At 42.8% G+C, this 27,930-nt stretch overlaps 1 protein-coding gene across 2 annotated transcripts; it reads right to left on the bottom strand.

Annotated features, from left to right (window-relative positions):
• Positions 1-17,637: 17,637 nt before the first annotated feature.
• On the bottom strand, positions 17,638-27,832 carry NDUFV3 (NADH:ubiquinone oxidoreductase subunit V3). 2 transcript variants are annotated; one of them, XM_056327316.1, is made up of 4 exons: positions 26,936-27,832; positions 26,480-26,570; positions 22,131-23,096; positions 17,638-17,907 (listed from the first exon to the last, which is right to left on the bottom strand). In XM_056327316.1, exons 1-4 carry the CDS (start codon positions 27,140-27,142, stop codon positions 17,741-17,743), a joined length of 1,431 nt encoding a protein of 476 aa, XP_056183291.1. In that variant the 5' UTR covers positions 27,143-27,832; the 3' UTR covers positions 17,638-17,740. The 2 variants fall into 2 exon arrangements, with proteins under 2 accessions (XP_056183291.1, XP_056183292.1); XM_056327317.1 differs by lacking the exon at positions 22,131-23,096 and having other exon boundaries at positions 26,936-27,818.
• Positions 27,833-27,930: the final 98 nt, after the last annotated feature.

The raw sequence follows: 27,930 nt of genomic DNA, 5'->3' as shown, positions 1-27,930 counted from the left end.
GCGGGGGCCTGTGGGAGTCCCCTGCCTCGGCCGGCTTGTCCTCGGCCCTGAGAAGCCCCGAATCAGAGAGACTCGGTGAAGGCAGCTGGGGGTCTTACTGGAGGACTCCACAAAGGCTGTACAGGCCCATGTTCCAGAAACTCCGGGGGAACTTCTTTCTTTTCCGCCGTGTGTGGTGGAACTGCCTGCTGAAACTGCTCGGCAGGACCTCGGCCATGCTGTGACGCTTCCTTCCCCAAACCTGCTCCTGTCTTTCTTCAAAGCCCGGTCCCACTAAGCCTCTGAGTGAGGGCAGACGCCACACTGCAGCCACCAAATATCCCCAGGACCCCCCGAGGTCCTGCCGTGACCCGAAATAAAGGTGCTGGGTACAAATGTCTTTTCCTGAAACTCTGCTTCGTTTCTCTGCTTGGAAAACAGCATTAGCGCAGCTCTTTCCTCATGTTTTACCACCGTTAAATATGCCCTGTTGCCCTAAACTTCTCAAGTAAGGAGCAGGAGAGTAGACAAAATGCAGTTTCAGACACATGTGCCTTGTGGCTTAGCCCTTTAGCTGGTGGGATATTTCAAAAGTTTCTCTCTTGTAGGTTCTCTGCTGTGCAAAAGGGCTTGAATGTGTACCTTTCAGTCGAGTCACTGAGATGATCTGTCCTCCCTGCCTTGCTCCTCATTCTTAAGATGTCTGAAAGATCATAGCAACCTCTCTCTTTGAGGGCAAAGGTTATCAAGGAAGGGAAGAAGCTGATACACACAGAGCAAATCTCATCTTGGGGAAGCTCAGCTCAAAACCAAAGGAGGTTTAGTTTCAGGTTTTGTAGTCCCTCTGCAGAACAGCAGCTGGAAATCTCCTTGATTATCCTGTACCCCCGTAAACTGGGAATGCTCTACATTTTTTCAAGGTCAGTGCCACTGTTCCTGTTGGTTTAACAGTAGCGAGCCACCTAGTTTGTTTCATATAACACTTTCCTGGGCCAGGCCACTTAAAGAAGATCTGGCTAATAGTCTGGCAATAGAAACAGCTACTCTAATGTTCCTGCAAGCCAGGTCTGCCTACAGTCCTCTGAGCCTAACTGCTGTGTCAAGACCCTGCTCAGCCAACAACACAGTTGCTCTCGGTCTTCAGGCATCTAGTCACTCTGTGCACACTGCCACCACTTGTCTGCTAACAAAACAGTCGTTTCATCCTCTCGCTAGACCGCCTGGAGCCTTTACAGGAGTTCATTTTTGAGCCGTTTTTCCCTGTACAGTCAGAACCATGTGGCCGTCAGGCTGGTGAACAGAGAAAGAACTTATACACCTAGCAGAGAGAGCGGGAAAGAAAATGAGCTAAGCTAATCCAGAGTGCTCAGATGTGTGAATCAGGTCTCAAAGTTCATGTGAATGACTTATATAAATAAGATTTAAAAAAAATACAATTCTTAGTTTGTCTTATTCAGAAGAGCCTCTTTCTCTATTTCTGCTCTTGCATCGTGTACGACCACCTCCAGCAGAGTTCCTGTGGCCAGGCTGCTGCCTTCTGCCGCAAGTTTCACCTCTCATTATCCCTGACACATTCATTAGTGACACATTCACTAAACAGTGCTTAAAATTAACTGGTTCCCATGCCCAAACCTGCCTCTTCTTCAAATTTGATTCTCCCTGCAAACCCTTTGTTCTCCTTCTGCCTTGCCTGCACTTCTTTGGATAGGAGTTCACCCATTTCTTCTGAGAAAGTAGAGATTAAATTCAAACTAGTTTAGTTTCTGTTTAATCTCTTCTCCCAGTGATCTTCAAAGCCTTTCTCGATGCCTTTCCCAGCCAGAATTTTCCTTTCTCCTCCTGCTTCCCTTTGCTTTTCCTTCCGTTCCTGTCTGCCACTTTCTCTTCCCCAGCTCTGCCCTCACATGAGAGGTGTAGAAATTCCTTGTCTGCTGTCTTCCCCTTACCTCAGTAATCCCATCTCTTGGGTCTCCTTTGTAATTAAGATTACTCTACCCTTTACTCCTCTCAGCCTCTTACACTTTTTGTGGTATCAATAGATGTTCTAACTCCCTCGATCTTAAAGCACGTGACTCCCCAAGCACTAGAATTAAGAAAGTCTGGTTCCCCACTCTTTTGTGCCTCATGGTTTGTTAACTTTTAAGTTCTAAGGTGAAAGCTTTAATGGAAATCTCTTCCAAAATTGTGGGGTACTTAAGCTCTCTCTTTTGTCAGTAGATGTTACCTAAAAGCTCTTGCTGCAGACTTTCTGTCATTCAGGGAGGACATGATACATCTTTCCTGCTCCACACCTTATTTTCATGAAAGTTACAGGAACTAAATTATTCTGACAACTTTAATCCTATCTGAAGTAAGTCGCTAGGTTCAAATGTTATTAAACAACATGGATACGCTCCGGAATATACCTGTACCTACATGACATGATCATATAAACCTCGCTCCCACAAGAAAGTAACCTATAAATCATGCTTGATCTAACTTGTGCCTTCCAGCTGCCCATCTCTAAACTCACTGTTGCCAACCACTGCCGAGAGGTGCCTGCTTTTCATTTTATCTTTAGTTCTCTCTGATACAGCCTCTTAAGGCTTGAAAGCTAAGCTTAATTTTTAAAATATCACAGCTGCAATGACTCCAGGAGATGAAGATTTAAGAAAAGCACTAAAAATTACAAGGCTTTTGGGAGAAGCCTGCAACATTTGGAAAATAGAAGGAGCTGGAAAGAGAGGAGCAGCAGGGGAGAGGAATGAAGTAACTGAGATGAGTGATTCAAAGGCAAACAAAAAACCCAACAAACAAAAAAACCCAAACAAAAATGGAAAACGTAGGTACCCTTTTCTTTCTTTGTTTCTAGTTGTCCAAACAAACTCTGTTGTCGCTTACCAGTTCTGAAAATGGACAAGGGTCCAATACATAGGACAGAAGGCAGCAATTCTCCATACTACACTTTTTACAAGGATTATTACGCAACTGATGCAGTTTTAAGCCATGAACTTCCATTGGTATGGGTTACTTATTTAAATGCAATGGTGAGAGGGCTGCTTTTTTTTCTAAAAAAGCAAAAAGCTACATGCCAAAGTGAATGAAATGCCATTTTAATGTTTTGCAATTGCTAATTACAAGTACATAAAAGTGAGGTTCTGTAATATTTAGGCTTGTAGCTGCAAATAACACAAACCTCAGATTCTCAGACTTCTGATACTCTCTTCACATTGCAAGTATTAAAAAAGCTTATTAGGTTATAATAAGCTTTTATAAAAATGCTTTATTACTTAAAGCATGCACAGATATGTTTGTAGGGTCAGGACCTTACTTGGTTACTGAGAACAGTCCCAGATATGTAACAGCATTCTTCACAGTTGGACCAAATATTTGCAAACACTAAGCTCTGAAGGTTCTGTCTCACCAAATGAGAAAAAAAAAACACTCTCCCAAATCTGTACTCTGAAATGCACTTTCAATTGCAGTTTAGTGATAGCAGGATTGTGTAAATGTATTAGAGTGCAAAATTGTATCTTACATACGTTGCTAGACGAATTAGGCTTACTCTGACACCCTTTAGCAATTTCCAAGTTCTAAATATTACAACTGTGTGCATAATATAACATTCATATGCATTTTACCTCTTCAGAAAAAGGAGACTTTTCATAGCTCTTGATTGTGTGCTTTGCAACTTTTTCATATGTAAGCTTTCAAAGGAAATATTTACATAGAGGTGAAGGGATGGGCTTCCACGCAGGTGGCAGTAATCTGCACTCATAACTTACTGAATAAAGAGTGTAATTGCAGTGATAAGACTGGAATAATCTAAACAGAGCAGGGTTTTCCCCGGATTCTCATTAAAATCAGGTGAGTTTTTAAGTGCTGATCTCTTAACACTGGGAGGCCTCTGCAGCAAACCAGTTTCTTCTTTCGTCACTCCAAGGGAAAAAAGTATGTAATAAGACACGTCAATGACTTAGTTGTCCTCTGGCTGTTTGGAGAGCATTCCAAAAAGCAACCTCTATGCTCCCTGTTTGCAGGCACAGCACATCCACATCTGCAGCCACAACATTACGTGGTATAGGAGGAGCCTGGGAAAAATGTGTGACAATTTATAATGGATATGGCTTTTAAGATTTTAAAGCTGAAATTAATGAGTTAACTCAGTCTAAATAAATGTCAAGCTTTGCTCAAACTAGATCATGGAGATCTGGGAACACTCCCTCTGGAGAAATTAAGAGCTCATGTCCCACAGCAGGACTTGGGCTTGGACCAAGAGCTGGCACTGCAGTACAGTACTGCTGCAAGGAGGTTCTGTGCGGGGATCAAGATGCCTTTTTGATCATCCTTTTGATGAGCTGTTATCATCCTATGTTTTTCCACACTCGCTGTTCAGTAGAAAAACCAACGTCCTTAAAGCCTCCTTCAAAAAAGGAAAAATTATAAATGCCTTATTCAACGTTTCTCCTCTTGTTAAATCAAATTTGAATTTCCAGAGCTGTACATTAGCTGAATCACTGGCTGCATACTACTCACTCCATCTGTTTATATGGTTGAGTCACTGCATTACCAGTATCTTAACACATTACTTGGAAAGAATTTGGGGCAATCTGCAGGATAAAACCCCAAAGCTCTCTAAGATAATGTTCCCTCCTGTATGTTGTGTAGTACCATACTCTACATTGCTCCCTTTCTGCTATCAGAGATGGTAATTTGAACAAACTGCTGTTTTACAAAAAAGAGCTTATCAGAAAAGTACAGCTTCCCCCTAAGAGCTGAAGATTGAGCTGTGATGAAGAAATCCTGTCACCTCCCCACGTGCAATGCCTTGCCCTGGGAACTGTGCAAGGAGTTCCATGGTGATGGAACAAACATCTTTCACAATCCAAGGCATCTTTTTTCCACTTGAGATACTATAAGCAGATTACCTTCTGAAGGCAAACTGTCTGCTTTTAATGATGCCAAAAGTTGAGGGTATCTTTTTGTTTGACTGCAAAGTTTCTTCAAAAATGTGCTATATTAAAAAGACATTTTTATTTACCTCATCGTGGAGAGAGGGCAAAAAACAGGGCAGAGGGGCAGAAAAGCAAAGTCAGAAGGACAAACCAGAAGTGGAATTGCTAATACATATCTTGATTTTTATTTTACGAAAAACATAAAAATTTTGTATGAATCTCACCATGGAGGACTAGGAATGCATTCATGTTATTCTGGGAGTTGAGAAGGAGAAAGTGAAACAAATGAAATAAAAGAAAACCAGTGAGACTAGTTTTACCTTCCAGACCAAGGCTAGATCCAACTCTCGCAGAACTCAGTGGAACAATTCCCACCGGCTTGAGCAGGATTTGGATTCGGCAAAGTGAAATGCAGAAAGAATAACCTGAAAGCATTAATGAGAGGTTCTCAAACACTGGTCTACAGAGCACTTTCTTCAGTCCATAGAGACTTTTCTTTCCTCTCCATTACTCATTTGCTTCCAGCTGCTTTTATAGGTTTCTGCATTTTGGAGCCTAGAAGAACCAAAGGCGTTGGTAACAGGGAATGAGAATGGCTGGCCAGCCAGCCTGCTCCCGACACTGTTTTGCAGATGGAAGAGGAAAGAATTCAATTGCTGAGTAAATAGAGCAAAAATAAAGAAGGGACTATCTGAAGGAGTAGAAGGCCATTAAGCTGAGAGGATTAGGTGGCCTTCAGCAAGGATTAGGTGCTTTGCTGCCTAATGCAACTGTCTAGCCAGGCACCTGAGCTCCGAGCACAAAGCAAGAGAAAAGCTGAGCTCCACACAGACGTCTGCACTGAGCTAAAAGCAAATAGGAAATGCCAAGGGCAGAAGCGTTCCACAAACATTCCCCTTCTCGTCTCCGCCAAGTTGGGATTTGTGGAAACTACCATGCACACCCACCCCTGGGCTGAAAGTAGACAAGCCTGTCTCTGATGGTCTACACTGCAGTACTTAGAAGCGTATCCTCCAGGCCAACATCCACACTATCATTCCAGATGTGACATACATTCCTACCACCACATCTAGCTGAAGCCCTTCCTCTTTGGAGCACTCAGGCATCTGGACCAGGCTCTGTATCAGCTGATGGTTGATGTTTGCATTCCCATTAACGCTTTCAGGCTCTTCCTCACCATGAAGGGCTGTTATCATCTGAGTATGAAGCTAACACATGCATGCGCGACAGCCTGGATGGACCTAGCTGGCAACCAGTTCTTAAATGCAGAGCAATCCGTTCCTTCCACATGTACATGTGGGTCAAACTACCTTGAGTCCAACAGTGACTAGTAGTAACTGCTTAGTGAAAGAATGCAAGAAACATGAAAACTACTGGGTCAGCCTTCCTCTGGTGTATCTTAGGACCTCCTGGGGTCAACAATGTAGCACATTTCTGAATCAGCAGTTGGAATCAGACCATCATATTCAATGGCCACTGGCAGACTTCTTCATTAATTCCTCTAGTCCCTTCTTTGAACCCATTTACAGATTGCAATTCTGTAATGCCCGTTTGCCTGCCAGTGAGCCTGTCCTGGAGTTAGACTACCTAAGTCAGCCTTTCCTCACAAGAAAGTGGAGATACAGGAGGCTTTCCGGATATTTTTTCTAAGATTTATTGATGAGAAAACATTCTAGGAAAGAAAGGGTCTGTCAACATCTTGCAGAGCAATAAGGTACAGAGATCCCTATACTGGCTCTGCATGAAATAGCTTTGGATCTGGAAGCAGCAGAAGTAATACCAACCTCATGCTGTGTCCAGGTTAGTTGGTGGGCTGAGAGTCTAGGCAAATTAGCTTGAGGCTGAACGCTATGCTAGCAAAGCAATACTGCTTCTGAGATCTGAGCTTGTATCCCTGCCAAGGTCTGCTCCTTCCTCCAAGAATGACTGGCCCACTCAGACCTGGGTTGGGGATCTGCATCATAGAGATGCATTGTGCCACACTGGCACATCCTGAGAGGAATGTTCCCAAAGCTTTGCAATGCCTGAGGATACAGACCCACCTCCTTGGTGGACCATCTAACCTGGAAGCTGCAAGACAGCGACTTTTCAGCTCTTCTCAGTTTGCAGCATTCTGTTTATTTCCCAGAGCAAGTGCAGATTCCCAGGGAGAGACTTAAGCTTCCTCCCATAGAAGGGGTGTATGAATTCCCACAGATCTGCAGACCCCATGCCTCATACCATTGCTATAGGGTCTCCTGGGATGGGAGCTGCACCCATCCATTACTGAGATTCTACCGCATTGCATACAGTATTTGTTGACCAGCACAGACAATGATGGAATGATGCTCTCTAGGATTATTTAAGCACATTTGATCCAGAACCAGATTGGAACTAAAATTTTCCCTGTAACATGCCTTGATTGCTCTCATGCCCCGTTTATCAAGCTGAATTGCATCCTGCATCAATCAGAAAGCCCCATACATCACATCATGCTCTTAGGAAGGAGCTGAAGTGCAGCCCCTGACGCTGGGTGACTTGCTTGGTGTCCTCAACAGCCCACTGCTGTCACACACTGCTTCCCACTGATGGGACCTTGGTAAAGTCTCCAGCACACCTTGGTCTGCTGACCAAGTCTTCTCCAGACTAAACAAGTAACCCTGGTCTAGTGAGCAGCACACTTACCAGGCAGAGGGCAGACCTAGGTCTCAGCTCACAGCACCAACCAACAGCCAACACAATCATGCTGGCTGGCTTTTTTTCTCTTATCCAAGGAATTCTGAGCCCCGGAGAAGAGAGCCATTAGCAACACATTCCCTTTTACTCCACTTAAAGCATAAGTCACATCAGTAAGGGTTGGAACTTACTTTTTTTTAAATCTAGTAAGTGAAGTTCATGCAGATTGCATTTCTTTTCTAATAATCTGTATGTTTAGGTAGCTTTACTTTCATAAATATGGCATTGAACGGGGTCAGAAAGAACACACTGGAATCAGCAGAGGCCCTTCAAAAAGTGCCAGAAACAATACTGCTTATGGCTTTGTAGCTGTTCATATAAAGCAAGAGTCAGCATTGCAGTTCATTTCATAACTAACCTATACACTCCATAAGTAGTTTAAAGCATCAGAAAAGGCAGCAACAAAATCCACTCTTCGTTGTGAGGTGGCTCGTTATGCTCCCTCACTGTTTCAGAGATTTACTGTTCAGCTGTCTCTAGGGTCTGCTTCCCTTAATCCTACTTTCTGAGTATTATCACCGAATCCTGTCAAAATTGCGCTTTTGTTTTGCACTGCCTTTTCCAATTCTCTTCCAGAAATGATGATGCTTCTGCTTTTCCAGTCACACAGGAATTAAAAAGCTATATCAAACCCGGCATGTTTATCTCGGTATGACATCCCATGTGTAAAATGTGTGCCTATTTTGGATGTCAATCTTCATTATTTTCTTTACTTTAATCAGACCTAGGAAAACAATCACAAAACATGCAGGGGATTTGTTTTTTTCTTCCTCAGTACTGTTTCAGAGTACTGCATGCATCCATAGGATGATGGCATTCCTTTGGCTGCTCAGTAAGCATATTCCCTGATTGCACAGTCTCCACAGGCAGCAAGCAGCCGAGTTCCCATGCTGCACAGTTTGTGCACAGAGTGCGTTTGCACAGTGAGATTCAACTCTATCTGCTTGTAGGGCCCGTAGCTTGCTTTTTCTTTTTAATACTCAGGAGCAAAGTTTTACATTAGCAAAGGTTTGGTGTTTTGTGTTTTTCCCCCAATTAGTACAACATAAACTGCATAGTATATAAGTACTTACGTATAAGTTGTACTTATATGTGTGTATAAGTACAACATAGCCAGAATCTGTGGTGACTATAAATTCCAGCTGCTCCCCTAGTAGACCATGTAGCAGTAGGACACTACTGATACAGTTAAACATGCAAAAAATGAAAGCTTTCAGAACCCCAATTTTCCTGTCATACCTAGACACAGTCTTGCCCCTTTCTCATACTCCAGTTCAGTTCTGTATCACCACCTCCACTGCTGACAATACTTTTTTCAATGGGAATATCACAGCTGTGGCCACTGCCAGAATCTCTTGGCGAATGAGCTGCTTTCTGAGTCAGAGCCTAATGCCATTACAAGGTCTGCAACAGCTGCAGCAGTCATACATCTGCAAGTCATTTGAACATTTTATGATGAATAAAAACTATCCATTACATAGACCTATACATTATATATTAACCCTAATACTTATTCAGTTACACTGACAATAACCTTTTCCCTCTGCATGCCGTAAACTTCTTTGGCTACAGTATGTGTTAACATAGATACTTAGAGCTCCAGTCCATGGTGGAGCAGTCCCTGTGTACATATTACCTAACTTATTCTACCTATTTAGACATGAAATGGGATGATGCAAAGAAAGAAAGAAAGAAAGTGAATGTAAAGCTATAAAAATTAATACCATGCATAAGGAAACCATTTTAATATAATCGTAGGAGGCTGCATACACTCATACAAATAGAGAGTATACAAAACAATGAGAAATACAGAGGAAGAATGAAAACATGGACTGAAAACATAGTTAAGAGATTTGGTTATGATACGCACAGATCTCAAACCCATCCAGATGTCTCCAGCCGGCAACCTGACTCTCAACAGCATAGCCAAGATTTTAAATCTAAAAAGTCAGAATACTGGAGACAGGGTAGCAAGGCTTATGGAAAAAGAAACGGGAGTTGTGAGTAGTTAAAAACCTTTAAAATAATAACAACAATAAAGAAACATAAATGTGGTTTCATGAAGGAAATATATACACAGCCGCAAATTATGAAGTCAGCCCTTCAGGACATTACATTCCTCATGCAAGCTGCTGAGCCCGCTCAACATAAATAGGTGTAAAATACACTCACCGGCTTAGTGACTTCAAGGATAGAGTCCCATATGTGATTCCTTACCAATGAGTCTTCTACATATGTATACTTTTACAACAGTAAATGCGAACTGGGCAAGACATACCTCCCTATGAGTTTCACCATAAGAGTTTTAAAGAGACAAGGCGAAAGTCTGGTATGACAGAAATCTATCTTATTTTTTCCATGAGATTCATCCAGATCCAGGATTTTACTAGCATGCATGTAAATATTATTTCATGTTTGTTCATTATCTATCATTTGCAAACTCTTTTTGGATTCTCAGAAACACATCTCTGTTGCTTCCCATTCACTTTTACTCTGTGTTTCCTGTATCAGTTTAATGCCCTTCATATCAGTATCACTTTGGAAGCAGAATGTCAATTAACTTGCACTTCCACACAGAGTTAAATGTGTGGATTAGTAATCTACAAATAGTGTAGGTTTTAAATAAGAAGCAGCTAACAGAATAGTCTTACAGTTAAATAAGTGATTTTTGGGAAATGTTTTCTTGACTTGATCTGCTTCCTCTGTGCAGTCAGAGGCCAAACTGTTTATTTTACTGGCAATCCATCTTTATTGCTTGTGCTGGCTTTAATATTTCCATTCAAGCAATCCACATATTAAAAATGAAAAAGAAAATCCTAATAAGGTTACAAGCAGTTCATTTAAAGGGGACTCGAAAGGCGTCCAGCAGAGATCTTTTTTTTAAGGGTCAGAAAAGCATTACATTTCAGGGCTGAAAAGCCACCTTGCCGCTGATGAATGGGGACGCTTTACTCGACACGGCCGAATGAATCCCCGTGGTCAACTTGTGGAGCACCTACCTCCCGCCTAAAAAAAAAAGGGAAAACCCTGGCCCTTCTGATTGCAAAGATAACTTACCAAGTATGACGTGACGCAATGATGTCTTTCTAAGTCAGCAGCTAGCCAGCTGTCTCTTTGCTGCTGCTCCTACTTTTCCCATGCTCCGGCAGAGCGGAGCTGAGCAGCCAGGCCAGTTGTACAGCCGCTATTGAGTCAAAGGGCAAGAGCGAAGCTTAGAATAAACACGTTTTCACTCGCTTGCTTGAAGTGCTGCCAAATCTCTTAACGTTAGCACACATAAATTGGTGAGTATCATGAAGCCCGAGGCCCGAGCAGCTGGAATCTTGTAGTTGTTACCTGAAATCTTAACGTCCAAAAAAATAGCTTCCCCATTCCTCCAGGCTATTTGGAAAATCTCAAAAAACACAATCATAAAAGTACGACTAACATTAAGGAAAAGAACTCCCAATTATTTCTTTCTTTAGTTCTCTTTTTTTATCGTAATCTCAAATTTGTGTAGGTGAAGGGGGGAACGAGGTATCTTTCTTGAGATTTTCAAACATGCTGGTTTCCTAAGACTGCACAGAAGAAAGCGGTCATTGGTTCTGGAGGTAAATCCTGAAGTTATTTAGAGGGGAGGAAGACTGAAGATAAGCAGCTCAGGGCCCAGTACTAAACAACCGAACAGCAGGAGCTGAGCAGCTGGAGGAAGGGTAGGCTGGTCGATTTTTCGCTGCCCAACGGCGACCTCCAGGAGGCAGAAGTGGGGTAGAATAGTGATGTTCACCCCCGCCCCGGGCAACAGGTTTGAAAGGGTTCTTCAGCAAGGACTTGAAAGAAAAAGCTCCTTCTCCATATCCAGCCATCAAGAGAAAAGGAGTTGAAAAACACTGAATCCTTATGGCTAATGGGAGGGTGATATAAAAGATGGAGTCCATTGACTGGTGTCCAGAGACAACAACCTGGTATGAATTCCAGCACCATTCCGCTTCCCAGCAGCTGGATTTCTCACCAGGGTAGATTGCTGGTTTTGGACACCTCCCCATTTTTTCCCGCCTGTTAACAGTCTTCCACTAGTAAGTATTTGGAACAGTTGTAAAGCTTTTTTTGTATCTAAACGGCCTTGCCACTGCCTGAATGCAATTTCAGAATCGCTGGCATTTCTGTGCAGACTATCTGAAGTGTATTTTTGTCATGCTGTTAATAAGCGTTGCGCCTCCTGGGAGAACCTCAGCTAGCTCAGAGTTTCTAAATGATGTGCATGCTTGACACAGATGTAAGAAGATTTTTTTCCCATTTTTTCCTAGTTTTTATTCTGAGTTGCTTGCTAAATAGACATGATGTACAAAGAGAAAGTTGGGACCACTAACTTCTCATCTATAAAGTGAGGATGAGAACCAAAGAAATTAATGTGACTTGCCAAAGGTTATGCAGGCAGGCAGGGGTCTCACAACTGATCCATAGCCAGTCCAACACCTGAGTCATAAGGACCATCCTTGCTCTCAGTTATGACATTATCCTTCTGTTTTCTGTATCCTGAATTTCTTTCCAGCTCCCCTTACATTTCCCCCAGTCCTCAAACACTAGAATATAGGGCGCTTTTGGGGGTACCCCAGGAAAGTTTGGGAAACATCAGTACAGTTTAGAATGGCCTAGCTTGGCATGAATTTAAACTAAATTAAGCATAGGAGTGCTTTTTTTAAAAGGAGCGCATGAAAATGAGAAATGAAAGCATGAAGAGGTGGTTCTTTCAAGTCCCTTTCCAAGCCTCCAGGGAAAGGTAACTATTGCCCCCTTCTTTGATACAAGACATAAGCACCTGCCTAGTACAAGGTGTGTTGTGGCTTGCATATTCCCTCTCCGGTGCTAGACAGATTCTGTCACAGATTTTAGAAAGCAAGCGTATCTCCACTGTGCGAAGTGCCAAACAAAATACCAAGAGCACCTCATAACCATGGAGAGAGGTAAGACAGAAACAGAAAACAAATCAAAACCTCAAGCAACAAAAAAAGGAAGCATAAATAATCTCAATTAGGTCATTTTTTACATAACTGGATATTCACTGCTCTAGGAACTATCTATCCAGACTTGATAAAACACTCAGATTTGGAAAGGGGTACTGCCATTTGAACCACATGTCAGACTGGAGAAATAAAGATGACTACTGCTAAGAATTTTAGGCATTAATTTTAACTAAGACACATGGCATAGGTTTTGTATTAAAAGTTAACATGCATATAGGCTGTATTCTGTGATACTACGATTTACAGAACCATGTTCCTGTTAATTGTTTTCCAGTTAAAAGTTTGTTGAAAGTGCAGGGGAGACCAAAATAAATTTTGAGAGCTGACCCACTGACTCCATACGCTGATTCAAAGTCTGTGGGATGTTTTATTATCATAAACACACATGCTTAAACTTATGTCCCTAATTATGCATTAACACAGCCTTTTCTATCCCAGAGCTGCCACGTATCTTAAGACTCTCAGAGGTGAGTGTCAATTTCCAAAGGTAATTGAATGTGTGTAGGCAAAGAAAAAAAAGGGAGCTGAAAAATATGTGCAGATTGGATTAGGAGTGGTATCATCCTGAGATGAACACTTAAGGATAATATATAAGCACCAAAACCATAGAATCATAGAAAAGATAAATAAGTATTTGTAACTCCGAAACAGAACCACATGAGAGGAGAAGGATGATCTGGAAACTTGACGGGATGTTTTGTTTAGAGTCCTCAGAGTTTAATTAAAATCATCCAGAGTTTAGAGGAGTTTCTCTCAAAGGATAAAATTGAAACACATAAACAAACAAAGCCACAATACAAGAACACCATGGTCGTAAACTCAGTCACTTGAATGCTCAAAGGACCTGTACTAAAGTGCTTATATTACCCTTATTGTATTAGCTCCTTTTGTCTAACTCTGTAAAGCGTAGGAAGGTTGTAAATCACAGGCAGATAGCAAATATTTGGGTCGAGAACAATTCCAAGATTATTATTTTTTGTTTTTACAGCAGGACAGCGAGGACCTGAACCTGCCCCACACTACTGTCCCTGCATAACATCATGACGAACAGGAGTCTCCCAGGTCCCTTCCCAATCACTACAGGAGAATCCACACAAAAAGTTAGGAAAATTAACATAACCTCCCCTTTAGCATGTTATGAAGCATAAGCTGTGGGGAGGAAGATGGTCAGAGACCACTTAGGCAACCTGCGCAACTACAGGATAGAGTAGGACACGCTAAGGGTGGACTGTGACCACACAAAGATGCAAATGGGCCTGGAGCACGTTGCACGAGATGTGCCTGAAGGAACAGAAGTTACCTGGTCTGAAGGAGAGAGTAAGGGGCACCTTATTACTACCTTCAACTACTTCCTTGATGGGTATAGACAAGACAAAGCCAGGCTTGTCAGAAGCATGTAGTAAGGATAAGTGTCAGAAAACCAAAAATTCCCATTAGGTAACAGGTAAAGGTTTTGCTTGCTGTGGTTTTTGTTTGTTGCTGTTTGTTTTTTTTTAAATCACGAGGGTGTTCAAATGCTGGAGAAGGTGACCAGGGAGACTGTAGCATCTCCATCCTTGAAGACATTCAAATCTCAGCTGGACAAGGTCCAGGACAACCTGAGACAATTGCATCTGCTAGAAAGCAGAGGACTGATCACCTCAAAACTTCCCTTCCAACCTCAGTTTGCATGATTCTGAGTTAAAATGCTGTGAGCACGCTTTCTACTCACTCACTCACTCACTCACAGTAGTCACTGATTGGATGCACCAGGTACTAAAACTGTTTGGAACAGACAAGTGGCTGCTCTCACCAGCTTGTCCTACTCTTCCTCCCAAATGCCACAAGATCTCAAAATCTCACCAAAGCACTTTGTAAGCTGTGGAATTCTGATCAGCATCAAGCTGAGAAGCCCTGCTCTTCTATGGATCTTCAGCAGACTTGGACAGTCTGGTGACTGTTCTCAGTCACGTTCTCATTGCCGAGTAGCTGAAGGAAGAACTGCACGTTATGCTGACGTAGCCTTAAAACTTCTCACCATTCTTTCAACACACATTAAGAGCAGACTCAACATAATTGCACAAGTAGCTTAGATGATGGTGTACTTGTGGTGGGCAGGTTTTTACGGCTTATGAGTTTAAAGGAAAACAGTGAGATGCACTGAATGTGTTTTGAGAGTTTAAAGTTGGGGACATACTGTGGAAGATCTGTAAGTGCATCCAGTTAAAAGTCTCATTTCCCAAATTTAAAATAAATCATGAAGACAGTCTTATAGATTGCAGCGCTTACAACTGGATGCCAAAGGAAGCACCAGGAGGACCAGAAACATGCTGAGCTTGTAATAACTACAGTGATCACCACAAACTCTGCTTGCATTACTACTTCTGGACCTTGAATTAGTGGGTTTTCAACTGCTGCCCACGATGTTCTCAGCTTCTAAGTTACTTGTGAGGGATCTAAGCGGAACAAAATTATGAAAAGCGATCTTATTAGCAGTTTGCTACACTAAAAAAAAATTAAGACCTACAGTTTGAAAGCCACTCCCTTTGACAAAGAAAGCAGTTGCTTCATCTTTTTAATGAGAAGTTGGTGGATTCCACTTTCCAAATTTTTGTGTGGACTCACCGTAACACATCAAAAACCCCACTTCTGAAGTTTATGCTGGTTCTGAAGAGCTGGTTTGCACAAAAACTAAGATGAGGCTTAATTTCTTTCACATTTGACGTTTTCCAGGAGTTATGTTAATATCCTGGATTATACATTCTTTAAAACAAGGTCCCTGACTGTATCTGACAAGTGCCTAGCACAGCAAACCAAAGTTATAACGTCACAGAATTTGAGCATATTGTATCACATCCTGCTTGAAATTTAAATGCTAGCATATGACTCAAACACAATAATATCTGATAATAACCAAGTACAAAAACATGAAGCCTTTTTCATTGAAGCCCAGCAAAACTCAGCAGTAGGAAAAAGTCTTGGTGCCCTTCCTCACACTATCTGCCCCTCCCCAAGCAGACTGGTTCACTAAACAGAACAAATATACAATACACACCATATATACCAAAAGAGTTACAAATTTATTTGACTTCCAACTTGATTTTAGAGGTGCAGGAAAGATCATCAGAAGCCACTGAGCCAGGATTACAGAGATAGGAAGGGCATTCACCATTAATTTTTGCTGTAATTGTGAAACAAGGGTAGCAAAATGCCTAGCCCAAACACAGATTAGAACTTCCTCAGCTAGAAACGTGTAGGAATTGACTGAAAGCAAGACACACTTTTGTTTCAACCCATTCCTCCTAAGCTGTCAGTATTTATAACGACAAGCCTCCTTAGACGAAGGAGTCTGGCTCCGAAGAGCTAACAGTCACAGCTACTGTGGGTAGATTTAGTAAATACATATGCATATCAATAGTTATCTTTAGCTTTTACTGTTTAGATACTGACAATTTACAGCCTTCTGTAATCACAAAACAAATAGTTAGGAACATAGTTCAGCACCAATGCAGATCTAAGCTACAGGGTTCAGGTTACTACATGGAGCCTCAGTTCATAAGAAAACACAGCAGCTTTACTGGGGCCCTCTGGCAGGCCCTTAATAAAGAAGACCCTTTTCCTTACTCTTTCATGTTTTTATTCTTTCCCTTTTACAAGTCCAGTGTACATGGCACCACTGGCGTCTCAAAGTGACTTTCTGCACTTTATTCCTAAGCACATGGACTTAGACATTTGCTGATTTTTAAATTTCATAGTTAGTCACTTCTTAGTTTTTACAGGACAATAAAATTGCTTGCCAGGGGTTTCTGACTTCAAATTCTACACAGCAGATTGATGTAGCCCTCTTGATCCTTCTTACGACATTTTTGCCAAGTCAGAGTATAAAATATCTGTTCTACTAATTGCACCCAGGGATTTGCGTCCAATATCCAGATAGACTCCTAAAGCAGACTCTGTTTTCCCTTTGATCTTGCATATTCTGTTGCTTGAAAGAATACAGACAGGTGATGGAAAATGCTGGAGCTATTGCAAGTACAACTGCTCAAAGACCAATTAACTCAAAAAAACCCTCAAATGAACAAGAAGCCAAAATGGAACTAAACCCACAACAGCTGGTGGTCATCAAGGCAGTTTTCCCAGAGGGCAGAAGACTGTTACTAATAGGATGGAAACACAAAATTTACCGAGACCAACTGTGACTGCTGATAACATATATTGAGAAGTGCCTCATTTCTCACATTTTCTGTAGCACAAGAGCAAAGCTGGACAGCAATCTTCCCTTTTTTTTTCCACAGCAGAAGTTAACTGAAACATAGTCTCACTGAATTAGTACAAGCGGATTTCACCATAATGCTATTTTAATCACATTTAAGAATAACATTCAAGTGATTCTACCCATAGAAATAAGTTTTCTCACTTGGAGTTTAATCAAAGTAGTAGTTCATTAGGAACTGCCCACTCAGTGCATTTTAAATTCTTTCAGTTAGTGCAGAACCTGGATGCTAGAACCCCCAACAGAAGATTAAATAAAGTTGTACATTCTCCCTTTACAACAGCAGAGGTTTTGAGATGTTTCAGTCACATTACATGAACTTACATTCCTCTACTAACACAAAACATACACTCTTGCCACAGGAGACAAATATGTCTTAGGCTGTTTCCAGCCAATGATTTTAACTTCAAATCCAGAGTAAACATAACCTCTTCAGAGCTGGGAACATGTTTGTTTGCAAGGAGAACAGCCTGCACAGCAATTACAGTGATAATTAAAATCATGGCACATGCTAAACAGGCACATGCACAAGGGCTATTGCGTTCTTTGACAACAGTACTGAAAGAATGGCCAGTTTCCAAAGTTTGGAGACACTGAGCGAAGTCGGGACTTTTTTTACACTATCACCAAATAATATATAGTGAAAGGCAGAAAACCTGTTTTTATTCTGTGATGATTCATTTGCAGCTCATTCATATAAGTCAAGAAGCGAGGGGCTCCAAGAGCTAAAAAGAAACGTTCAAAAGCACAAGCATAACTTATTATGCATTTATTATCTGATTTATACTACAGATGAAGCAACAACGCTAAACAGAACAACTTGTTCTGTCTGGGCATTTGTTTTAAATGTGGTTCTTTCAGTGTCTTGGTGATGGTCTTCCAGAAGATGGCTGAGGCTGCCTGAATTTTGAGAGAACTGCAACAGAATCAGCAAAGGTATAAATGTTATATTCATGATGCTGAAGGTTCTTGTAGGTAGAATTATCGAATTCTTCTGGAGCAGGCTGAGCAGCTGCTGTGGTCTCTGTGAAAACAAAACAGTAACTGTTGACTATAAGGATACCACATCAAAGGGCATTATTCTTAATTACTGAGCCAGCCTTCATATACTGTTAGATCCCTCATCCAGCCAACATTAAAAAGTAAAAAAAGTCAGCAACTATCACAAAAGGGTAAGTTTACTAAGTTCTGCTGGTACCTTGTCTGATCCTAAAGCAGCACATTAGTATGCAGTAGGGGAAGAGGAATCAGTACGAGTCATCTAATACAGCACAGGTTTTAAAATCCAAGCTACCACCTAATACTGGGGGTGGATAGGGCAGAACATGTCATTTATGTTTTGAAGACATATGTCTGCATTTCCTGGCTTTTTCACAGTTGCCTTGGTTTTCACACCAGCCAGAACAGTAGGTGACATTCTTAGCAAGCCAGGAGAGGCAAAGAAGCAGTACAAATGATTTATGATCATGTCAGACCATGAGATACAGCTATTAGAACTACTTTACAGATTGAATTATTTTCCATGGGGAGAAGTGATGGAATTATTGATATCTCCATGGTTTAATCTCAAATGTGGTTATACTGAACAGTAATATATCAAGAGCCTTTGATATAAATTTCCTTTCTTCTAAATATAATCTTCTAAACTTTGTATCAGCTCTTCTTCCTAAAAGAATAACCTAATGAAGTTATTCAGAACTCCTTACTTCACATTAAAGCCAACATTAATTCTTACACTTTTAGAATATTATGCAAATTTAGGCAGTAACATTTACATAAAAGGTTCCTGTTACAGGCTGATTTTACAACCAAGGAAATTGCAAGAAATAAAACTTTACTCCCAATGTTAATTTATTCTCATATACCCAGAGTTTTAACAATAGGAAAGACATAAGCATAGTCTAATAAAAACCTTCATCATATAAATTTGTATGTAGTGGTTTAGGTCAGACCGTATTAAGCTCTTTGCCATACAATCATCTACAACAAACATACAAGGACTCGGGCAACTGAACACCAGAATTTCCCCTTAATTATGACACCATTATTGCAATGTAACACTATCAGTTTAAGAACATGTATCTGTAACATTCAGCAAGACTTGCTTATCAAATGCAATGTTGTAAGCCATGGTTCCAGCAAAACAACACACGCAACCTATGAAAATATCCCTGTGCCTACTGCTCAGTGCCAAATGAGACAGCTCATAGCAGACAACACGACAGATACAAAAACCAGATGATGCGGTCTTTGCTGCAAATAGCCCCAAGAACAGGCAAGCGTAGGCAAGCGTACATTCAACCTGCAACAGACAGTTGTTCCAAATTAAGAGACAGATGCTCAGGAAGAAAAGCAGATGGGAGCCTCGTTTTTCCTGCCCAAATACACTGTACTTGGCTTCTCAAAGGAAAAATTTATCCCCGAGTTCATCATCCTCACACTTAAGACTTCATCTATGCTTTCTCTCTTAAAGAGCAAGTATTTCACAGGGTGTTCTTCCTAAACGAATAAGAGGTATATTTCTGAGTTAACATGCTACTATTTTGCTGCTTAGCAGTTAAAGTCAGCAGGTTTTGCTGACTGCTTAGCATACCTGCTCTACAAAGCAGATGACATCACCTTAACGTCCAGGTTTGTAATGGGAAAAGTTGCTTTTACATCTTCAGCGTGCCTGCTGCAGAGTTTGCAGATGAACAAAAGAACACAGGAGCAGAAGTACAGAATACAGAAGGTATAACTGTGAACGTTAAACACTGAAAAGCAGTAGCTGTTCTCAAAGGCCTCCAAAGGAAAAGAGAATAAGATACATCTGGATATACCAGCGATGCTGTTAAACACGGTGTAGCTACATTTGACTCTTTGGTACCCTCTGCACCCAAAGACATTACACCAGCAGTAAAGGGTGTGAACTTGCCTGTACTAACCCCCACCTCTCCTGCAGCCACTGCATCAGAGTCCTCTAGCACCTACCCAACAGAAACTTTCCTGCTGCTGCAGCCTTACCATCTCCACAGAGGAGCTCAACAGCAAAACCACATCCTACCTAGGAGGCTTTTGCTGTGTGATGACAACAATGGGTCTGAGGCACAGTGGTACTGTTGCCCCATCAATACAGATCTGCAGGAAGTTTGTCACATGGGCTTAACCTTAATTCTGGATTTACAGCATCAGAGTGGAGGAGGTTGCTTCACAGATCTTTGATGTGTCATAATCTTCACCTTGAATCATTAGAACATTTTAACAGTTAAGTCCTCCCTCTCATACTTAAAAAAGTTAACTGAACTGATTTTTTGGGTCTTCATATCAGCTTCAATGTGGAAAAAAACCACCCGTCTAGCATCTAGAACTCCACTATGGATGAATAAGGAGAAAAGCATCTCTGTAGATAAATAGGAATAGCCCTTGCCAATTATTTTTTTTTAAGAAATCCACTGCTGACTGCAAGGAGGAACAAGTAACTGAAGATGTCACTTGCAAACAGTGCTGTATTTCACCATTGAGTTTTAGTCAGGAAAGAAGGCAAGCTTAGCTTCCAGCTCTTTGATGAAATTATGAGCCAATTAACCCCTTAAAACAGAAGGTTGGTCTTTTACTCAGCACTGTATCCTGGGAACCCATGTACAAAATCTATTATTTGTCGCTTAACCTGCTTAGACACTTCACAGTCACAGAATGGCTGAGGCTGGAAGACACCTCTGGATGTCATCTGGTCCAACCTCAAACACTCAAGCAAGGTCAGCTAGAGCAGGCTGCCCAGGACCGCATCCAGACACCTTCTGAATGTCTCCAAGGATGGGGACTCCACCACCTCTCTGGGCAACCTCTGCCAGCACTCACAGTAAAAAAAAAAGAAAAAAAACCCAAAAAGGTGTTTCTTGATGTTCAGGCAAAACCCTGCGTTACAGTTCATACCCAATGCCTCTTATCCTGTCACTGGGTACCACTGAAAAGTCTTACCTCTGTCTTTGCACCTTCCCATCAACTATTTATACACATTGATGAGATCTCCCTGAGCCTTCTCTTCTCTGGGCCAAACAGTCCTAGTGCTCTCAGCCTTTCCTCACAGGAGAGATACTCCAGTCTCACCACCATCTTAGTGGCACTCAGCTGGACAATCTCCAGTAGCTCCACATCCCTCTTGTATTGGGGAGCCTGAAACCGAACACAGCACTCCCGCTGTATCTCACCAGGGAACGATCACCTTTCTCAGCCTCCTGGCAATGCTCCTCCTAACGCAGCCCAGGTTACCATTGGTGGTCTTTGCTGCAAGGGCACACTGCTGGTCAGCTTGCTGTCCACCTGGACCCCCAGGGCCTTTTCTGCCAGGATATCACTTGAAGGATGATACCCAAGCAGCTTTACAACTATGTTGCTTTTACTTCCAAGTAGGCAAACTCTTTCATTCAAAGAAGCAGCCAGAAGCACGGGGTCTTAAAAATGGTATGCTGCCTAAGTTGAAAGGCAAGAATGGTAAGCCACCACCGACCAGGATGGAGGGGCATTTGCTATCGAAATACATGGAATGAGATCAGTAGGTAAGTTAACAGAACTGGTAGTAAATAAAAAGGGTAAGTTAAACATGGAAGTATAGCTAGGGAGATGATTATTTGATGCATGATGCTCTCTCCTAAAAATGTATCGCTATCTCCTCTCCAATTCACTACAAAAACTGAGTTATAAGGTCAGCTCTACTACTTCAACATGACTTGCTTACAACCCACCAATCTCAGAATCAATACCTGTTTCTGACATTATACTATGATTTCTGAAAGTCTACTGAAATCTGAAACACTGCAAGACTTAAAAAAAAAAAAAAAAAAAAAAAAAAGACAGCAGGATTTAGAGCAAAAATCAGATGGCACCAAATTTGGGTCAGGAGAAAGGCAGCTACAAAATCCTTCTGAGAAAAGACAAGAGGGAAAGCAATTTTTGTCATATAAACTCCATGATTTTCATCATAGAGGAAACAATCTCATTTTCATTTTATAATTAACTGGTTTATGAAAATATAAATACAGTGAAATGAAGACCACTTCCTTTCACAGGATAACTGGAAACTGAGTATTACTGAGCACTTACAACAATTAGCAATGAACAAGAATTTATCCTCCAGAAAGTCACTGCTACACAGTTAGCTTCAGTATAAAGATCAGAGAATCATGAACAGAGTAGATTTGGAAACACTTTAAAAAAAGTTCAGCCCTAGCCCAGATGAATCAATACAGTTCAAACAATTTAAAGTTGTACCCTCTATTGTGTTTCTTTCTCCAGCCTGGACTCCTGCTTCCTGAATGGTCTCCTCCTTGGCTGTAGTGCCCATCACCAATATTGTGCTTTCAGAAGTCTTTTCTGGTTTAGGAGCAGCTACTACCTCTGCTTCTGACTCCTGTGCCTCCTTCACCTGTTTTTCTTCTCTTCTGGATACCAGTTTTTGCTTTTTGTCTTTCTGAGTCACTGATGAAGCTTTCAGCTGAATAGCTGCTACCTGGGTTCCAATGGACTTTTCCTCCAAATAATCAGATTTATGAGTGACATCCGTCAGGTCTTGTCTTTCAGTCATGCGTGGTTCTAAGACCAGCTTCTGCCGATCCGCTTCTTTTGGAGTTGATTTTACTTTGGGGTCTCTTGCTTTGGATTTTGGCTTTTCATGGCTGACTGATCTTTTAGAAAACGTGACCTGCTTGACAGGAGACACATCAGTTTCTGTTCTGCATGTCTTCTTCTTAGCTACATATTCTTGGTGGGATTTTTGGGACAAGTTCTCTCTTGCTAGCATTGATGCCTTTACTGCGATGTTCTCAGAAAAGATGGAATCCCGTCTAGGAAACTCAACTTTGGTTTTAATGGCAGCTTCTGAATCATCATCATTTTCTTCCCCAGAATCTGAGCTAGAATCTGAATCTGAGCTGGATGAAGATGAAGTTTCTTCCTCAACTAACTCTTTCCTCAAGTCTCTTTCTGTTGCTGGTGTAGTGACATTTTCCTCCTCAAGGGAAGAAACAACTCGCCGAGGAAATGCAACCACGGTTTTTCTTGACATGAACACCCTCATGTCTTCAGCAGAAGGTTCTGAAGCTTCCTCGAGGTTAGTACTAGATATGCTCTCACCTTTATTTGCAGACAAAAGGAGAGCGCTAGAAGATAACATTTTAGGAAATTCAGCTGGTGCCTTGGTGGCTAGCAGTTTGGTGCTTCCCTGTGGTGCCACTACATCTAGGAAATGGCATAAAGAGGATTATCATCATTATATTTGACACCGCTGTTAATTAGTAATCTTAGTCAATTTTAACTTTCTGAGATAATCTGGCACAAAAAGCAAATTGAAAGAAGTTATTATACTAAATACAGGCATTATAAAGCAGAAAGTTTTAAGACATTTTAAGTTAAAGAAACTAGAGTTCTACTTAGCACTTAACAATTTTTGCTGCCACAATGCTGAAAGTCATGAGACAATGCCTTTTGCTCCTTGTTTTTCCAGAGTCCTTGCAAGAGCTATTTTTCTCCGTGATTCAATTCTGCATCACTAAAAGTGGTTGACAGCCACCTTCCTATCTCAGATGAACATTAAGACAGCTTGTTAGCTAAGCTCTTCAAATATGCTGTTACAGAGGTAACACTTGTCTATGAACAAGCCAGAGAAGCAGAAGACACAGTGAACAGACATAGCAATAGCTAGCCTCTTGCAGTAGTTATCTTTAAAGCAATAGAGAGGGATGACTCCCAAAAGACAAAGTAGCAGAATAACAGATACCTGAGGCCATACATGAAAGTATTACTTATTCATGCGTCCATGTGACCTACCAACTAAATTGTATCTAATACAGTTTAATGTTACTTCCCCAAGACCTCACCTCCTCCAGTCTTTACTGTCTCTACTTCCTTTTTCGTTTGAGACCTCTTTGTAAAGTCTTAGAGGCTTTAGGAGACCTTCATATTACCCTGCCTTTATTTCCTCTCCCTCATGGATACTTTCATTAAGCTAAATTCTCCAGACAAGGAGCCAACAGTTGAAGAGAAAGCAGCAGCATTCAGGCCCTTTCAGAGAGTGCCAAAACCCCCTTGGATGCTTGTGCTAATGATATCCTTGAGAGGTTGATCAACAGCAAATACTGCTGTGGTTACTGAAAACAGGAGGACAAAGAAGACTGGAAGCACATTAGGAAGATACAGCATCACTGAAAGTTGCTATAGCAAAGCCAACTCCATTATGAGTTGCACTGCTTCCAACCAGTTGTATAATTCAACAGAGTTCCACTCTATTGCATAGATTTATCTGCAATTTGGAAACCCAGATCTACTTTACAAAACCATAAACTAGATACAGTTTTCCCCCTTACTAGTATTTTACAGTAATACCTTGCACAATCTAAAGAGTTAGTATAATGAGTTCTGAACAGAAGCAAGTCTTTAGCAATTTCCAAGTGAAAACATCATAGAAGAGACAGACACATGAAATTAAAAGCAAAATATTTAACAAAGAAATACAGAGTTCTTCAGTACAAATGAAAAAAATAACAGTTTACTACACAGGTAATACTTTTGAATAATTTCAGGCACATTATTTGTCTCTGCTAGACAGAAGGTGCAGGGCAGGTAGGGAAGGCAGGGGGAAGTAGGAGGATGGGCAGCCACCTTTGAAATAAGCCTGACTCCCTGCACAGACTGACACAGCCAAAGAGTAGCCTGTAGAAACTAATACATGAGGAAACCGCTCAGGATCGAAGAGTTCTTCAAAGCAGCGTACAGGAAGGCCAAACTAACACAAGAATGCCCCAAGGGATGACAGACAAGTGAAAGCTGAGCAAAAGTTGTAGTAGTATTAATGTTAAGACATCCTGAGGAACCAGGAAGGCACGTTACATTCAACTTGACCATTAACAGTAGGTGTTATTGGATAAATACTTTAAACAGTAATATTTGGATATGTGAAAAAGATATGTTTCAGCTTTTAATCATAAAGTCTAACACAACTGGTACACACACTTTAATCAGGGTACCTCAAACTTTGTACCACCTGATCTGTATTTGCATCACTTTGCCAAAAGAACAATACATCCAAATCAGTAACAAGAATATTATTCCCAGATGCATTCTTACTGATGCTGGTAAGATCAGCATCATTACTGGAACATGTTTAAAACATGTTCACACTCAGAAATGTGGCACGCAGAAGTTATAGGTCTATTCCCCATCACTGACTTCGTATGTAAACATGACTTTTATCGAAGAAATTTTGCACACCCCGTTCCAGCTAAAATCTGAAAAGGACAGCTGCATCCTATATACATTAACTAACCATAACCATTTACAGGGGAAGCAGCTGGCTGAAAGAGATGGTCTAAAAGGTCTCCTGACACCTTCTGAAACCAGAGCTGCAGGACAATGAATCTAGAAATTGATGCTGAAGTACATCTCAAATACACTTAAAATAACGCCCCAAAAATATTGTAAGGCTTTGTTAATGTAACAACAAAACTTTTATATGCCTTTGCATTTAGGAAGCTAACATTAGAAGCCAGAAGCCCACATTCAATTATTCTTCCAGTGATCTTTTCAACAGCTGTCTGATCATTCTACGTATGGTCCCACGGAGCTTTGCTGTTTAAGCACATGGTTCTCTGATTGGGGGTGGGAACTGTACTCACTGAATTCAGTGAGCCCCTATTTACAAACAGCATTTTGAACAAGATATCCCTCTCTGAAGTTTGTATTCATGTTTTGACTTTGGTAAGGAACAGAAGGGGTTCAAATACTTCTGAATGTTGAATGCACTGCAGCATCCAAACCCAGGTCCATGCATTGCCTTGCTTGCAAACTTATGGGGCAAGAAGCACTATAACTAAATTTAACACAACAGGGCCATGGCAGTTTTCTGCAGTTTCTCGACACTATTGCCTGGAGTAGATATTTGGATCTTGCAAGTCTTTCTTTCTGTGGAATGAGATGCTTTTGGACCTCACAACCCAAACATTTCAAAAGAGAAAGGGGAACATTCGAAGTCCAAAACCAGATTTTGCACCTCGTTTAAGAGAGTAACTTGCTACACTCATTTCCATCACATTTCAGGCAATTTGCAAAGCTTCTTTAGATTAAGACAAATGTAATGATAGCTCTCAAGTCTAGTCAAACATCACAGCAGCTATCATTAAAGTGAAGGTGAACAGGAAAGAAGTATCAAGCTCACAGCATGGCCTACGAATGTAAATATATCCCACACAGCCCCATTCCTACCAGCCCTTTACTTTTAGTTTTCTTACTATGCAGTACATTGGAACAGAAATCCTTGGTTTACATGGGAGTGACCTTTTACTTTCTTGGCTTAAGTAGCAGTTGTGGCCACGAGCATTTCTAAACTTTTCTTGCCAATTTAATGACAGAGGGACCTGAACTTCAGTTCAGGACTCCCGGCTCCAACCCGCTGATTATTATGGTCTGGGTACCACACTCAGGGCACAGAAGGCTCCCCAGGCAGGCAGGCAGGCAGCAGGGGAAGGTGGTTAGCACCAAGAAAGGAGGCTCTCCTAAGAAGAGCTACATGCCCGTTTGCTTTTATTTACCCCCCCCCCCCACCGCTGAGGACGAAAGGAGCATCTTACGCGTTGGCGGCGTCCCGGAGCCCGCCGGCCTGGTGCAGAGCGCCGCGCTGGGGGCCGCCCCTCGCAGCCCCCGGGCCTCCAGCCGCAACACCTGCAAGGCACCGTGTAAGAAGGAACGATGCGGGACACAAGCGATCGCCGGCCCACGCGGGACGCGCGCCCGCCGCAACGGCCCGGTGAACCGCGTCCCCCCCCGGCCCCGGCGGGGCCCAGGACACACACGCGCCGGTGCCACCGGCCCCTCGGTGGGGGGCGCTCGGTGGGCGGGGCCGCCGTTCCGCCCGCGCATGCGCACCGCCCCTCGACCGGCACCTGCGCCACGGGCCCGGGAAGGGGAAGGTCACCGGCCGGGTGCGTGCCACCGAGAGGGAGCCGAGCAACCGCGCAGGGGTAGGGGGGCCCGAGGAACAACCCCCTGCCCCTTTCCCCACGTCCGGCGTCCACCTTCCCCCTTACCTTGCGGGTCGCCACCCGGCCGCAGCCCAGCAGCGAGGGAGCCGCCATCTTGACGTGAGCCCGGACGGTGCGCGAACGCCGGGGCGGCTCCGGGCCCTCCCGGTGGGCGGGGCCTGAGCCGTGGGGCTTTGCCCCTGCCGGTGGCAGCAGCGGGGACGCCGTTGGCGAGGCCCGGTGGGACTGTCGAGTATAGAACGGTAGAATCATTTAGGTTGAAAAACACCTTTGAGATCATCAAGTCCAACCGTTAGCCCAGGACTGCCAAGTCCACCACTAAACCAAGGCTACGCACCCGGCGCTCCCTAGCCGTCTCCCATCCAGGTACTAACCGGGCCCGATCCTGCTTAGCTTCCGAGATCAGATGAGCTCGGGCATTCTCAGGGCGGTATGGAGGAGACACGCAGCCTTCCGGCTCGTGAGAGGCATGACCAGAACATTGTCAGTTACTTCCAACGCTTAAGGCAGAAAACACCAAGTATTTTAAAATAGAATCGCTGCTTTCAAGTTAAAAGCGGCCGTTTACATTGTCCATTATCTGCAGTTGTACACGGAGCAATTACGCGAAACGCGGCTATTGGAAATGGCTTCATCCTGCCGTGCTCTCTGTTGAGGCCGCGCCACCGGGACACAGCGCAGCTGCCGCCTGAAGCGCGGCCCCATCAAACCCCGCCAAGGGCCCGGGCGGGCGGGATCACCCAAACCCCGAGGCGCACAGGAAGGCTGCTGCTGCGCCCCGGCTGGGGATCCGCACCGCCGCCCGGCCCCTCCGGCTCCCCGCTGCGCGCTCAGGGGCGGAGGGCTGCGCTGAGCCCCGCCCGCTGCCCTCAGCGGCCCCGCTGAGAGAGCGGCCAGCGCAGCGGGGCATGCGGGCCCCCCGGGGGCCGGGGGTGTTCCCGTGCACCCGCCGTGTCACGCAGCGGGACAGGCGCTGCCTCGCGGAGCCGCCCCCGGCTGCGCAGGCGCAGCACGGCCACACGTCATTGCCTCGTGCCGTG

Source organism: Falco biarmicus, chromosome 2 (genome assembly GCF_023638135.1).
Source record: "Falco biarmicus isolate bFalBia1 chromosome 2, bFalBia1.pri, whole genome shotgun sequence".
Lineage (NCBI taxonomy): Eukaryota > Metazoa > Chordata > Aves > Falconiformes > Falconidae > Falco > Falco biarmicus.
This window is presented reverse-complemented; position numbering and strand designations above follow the sequence as displayed.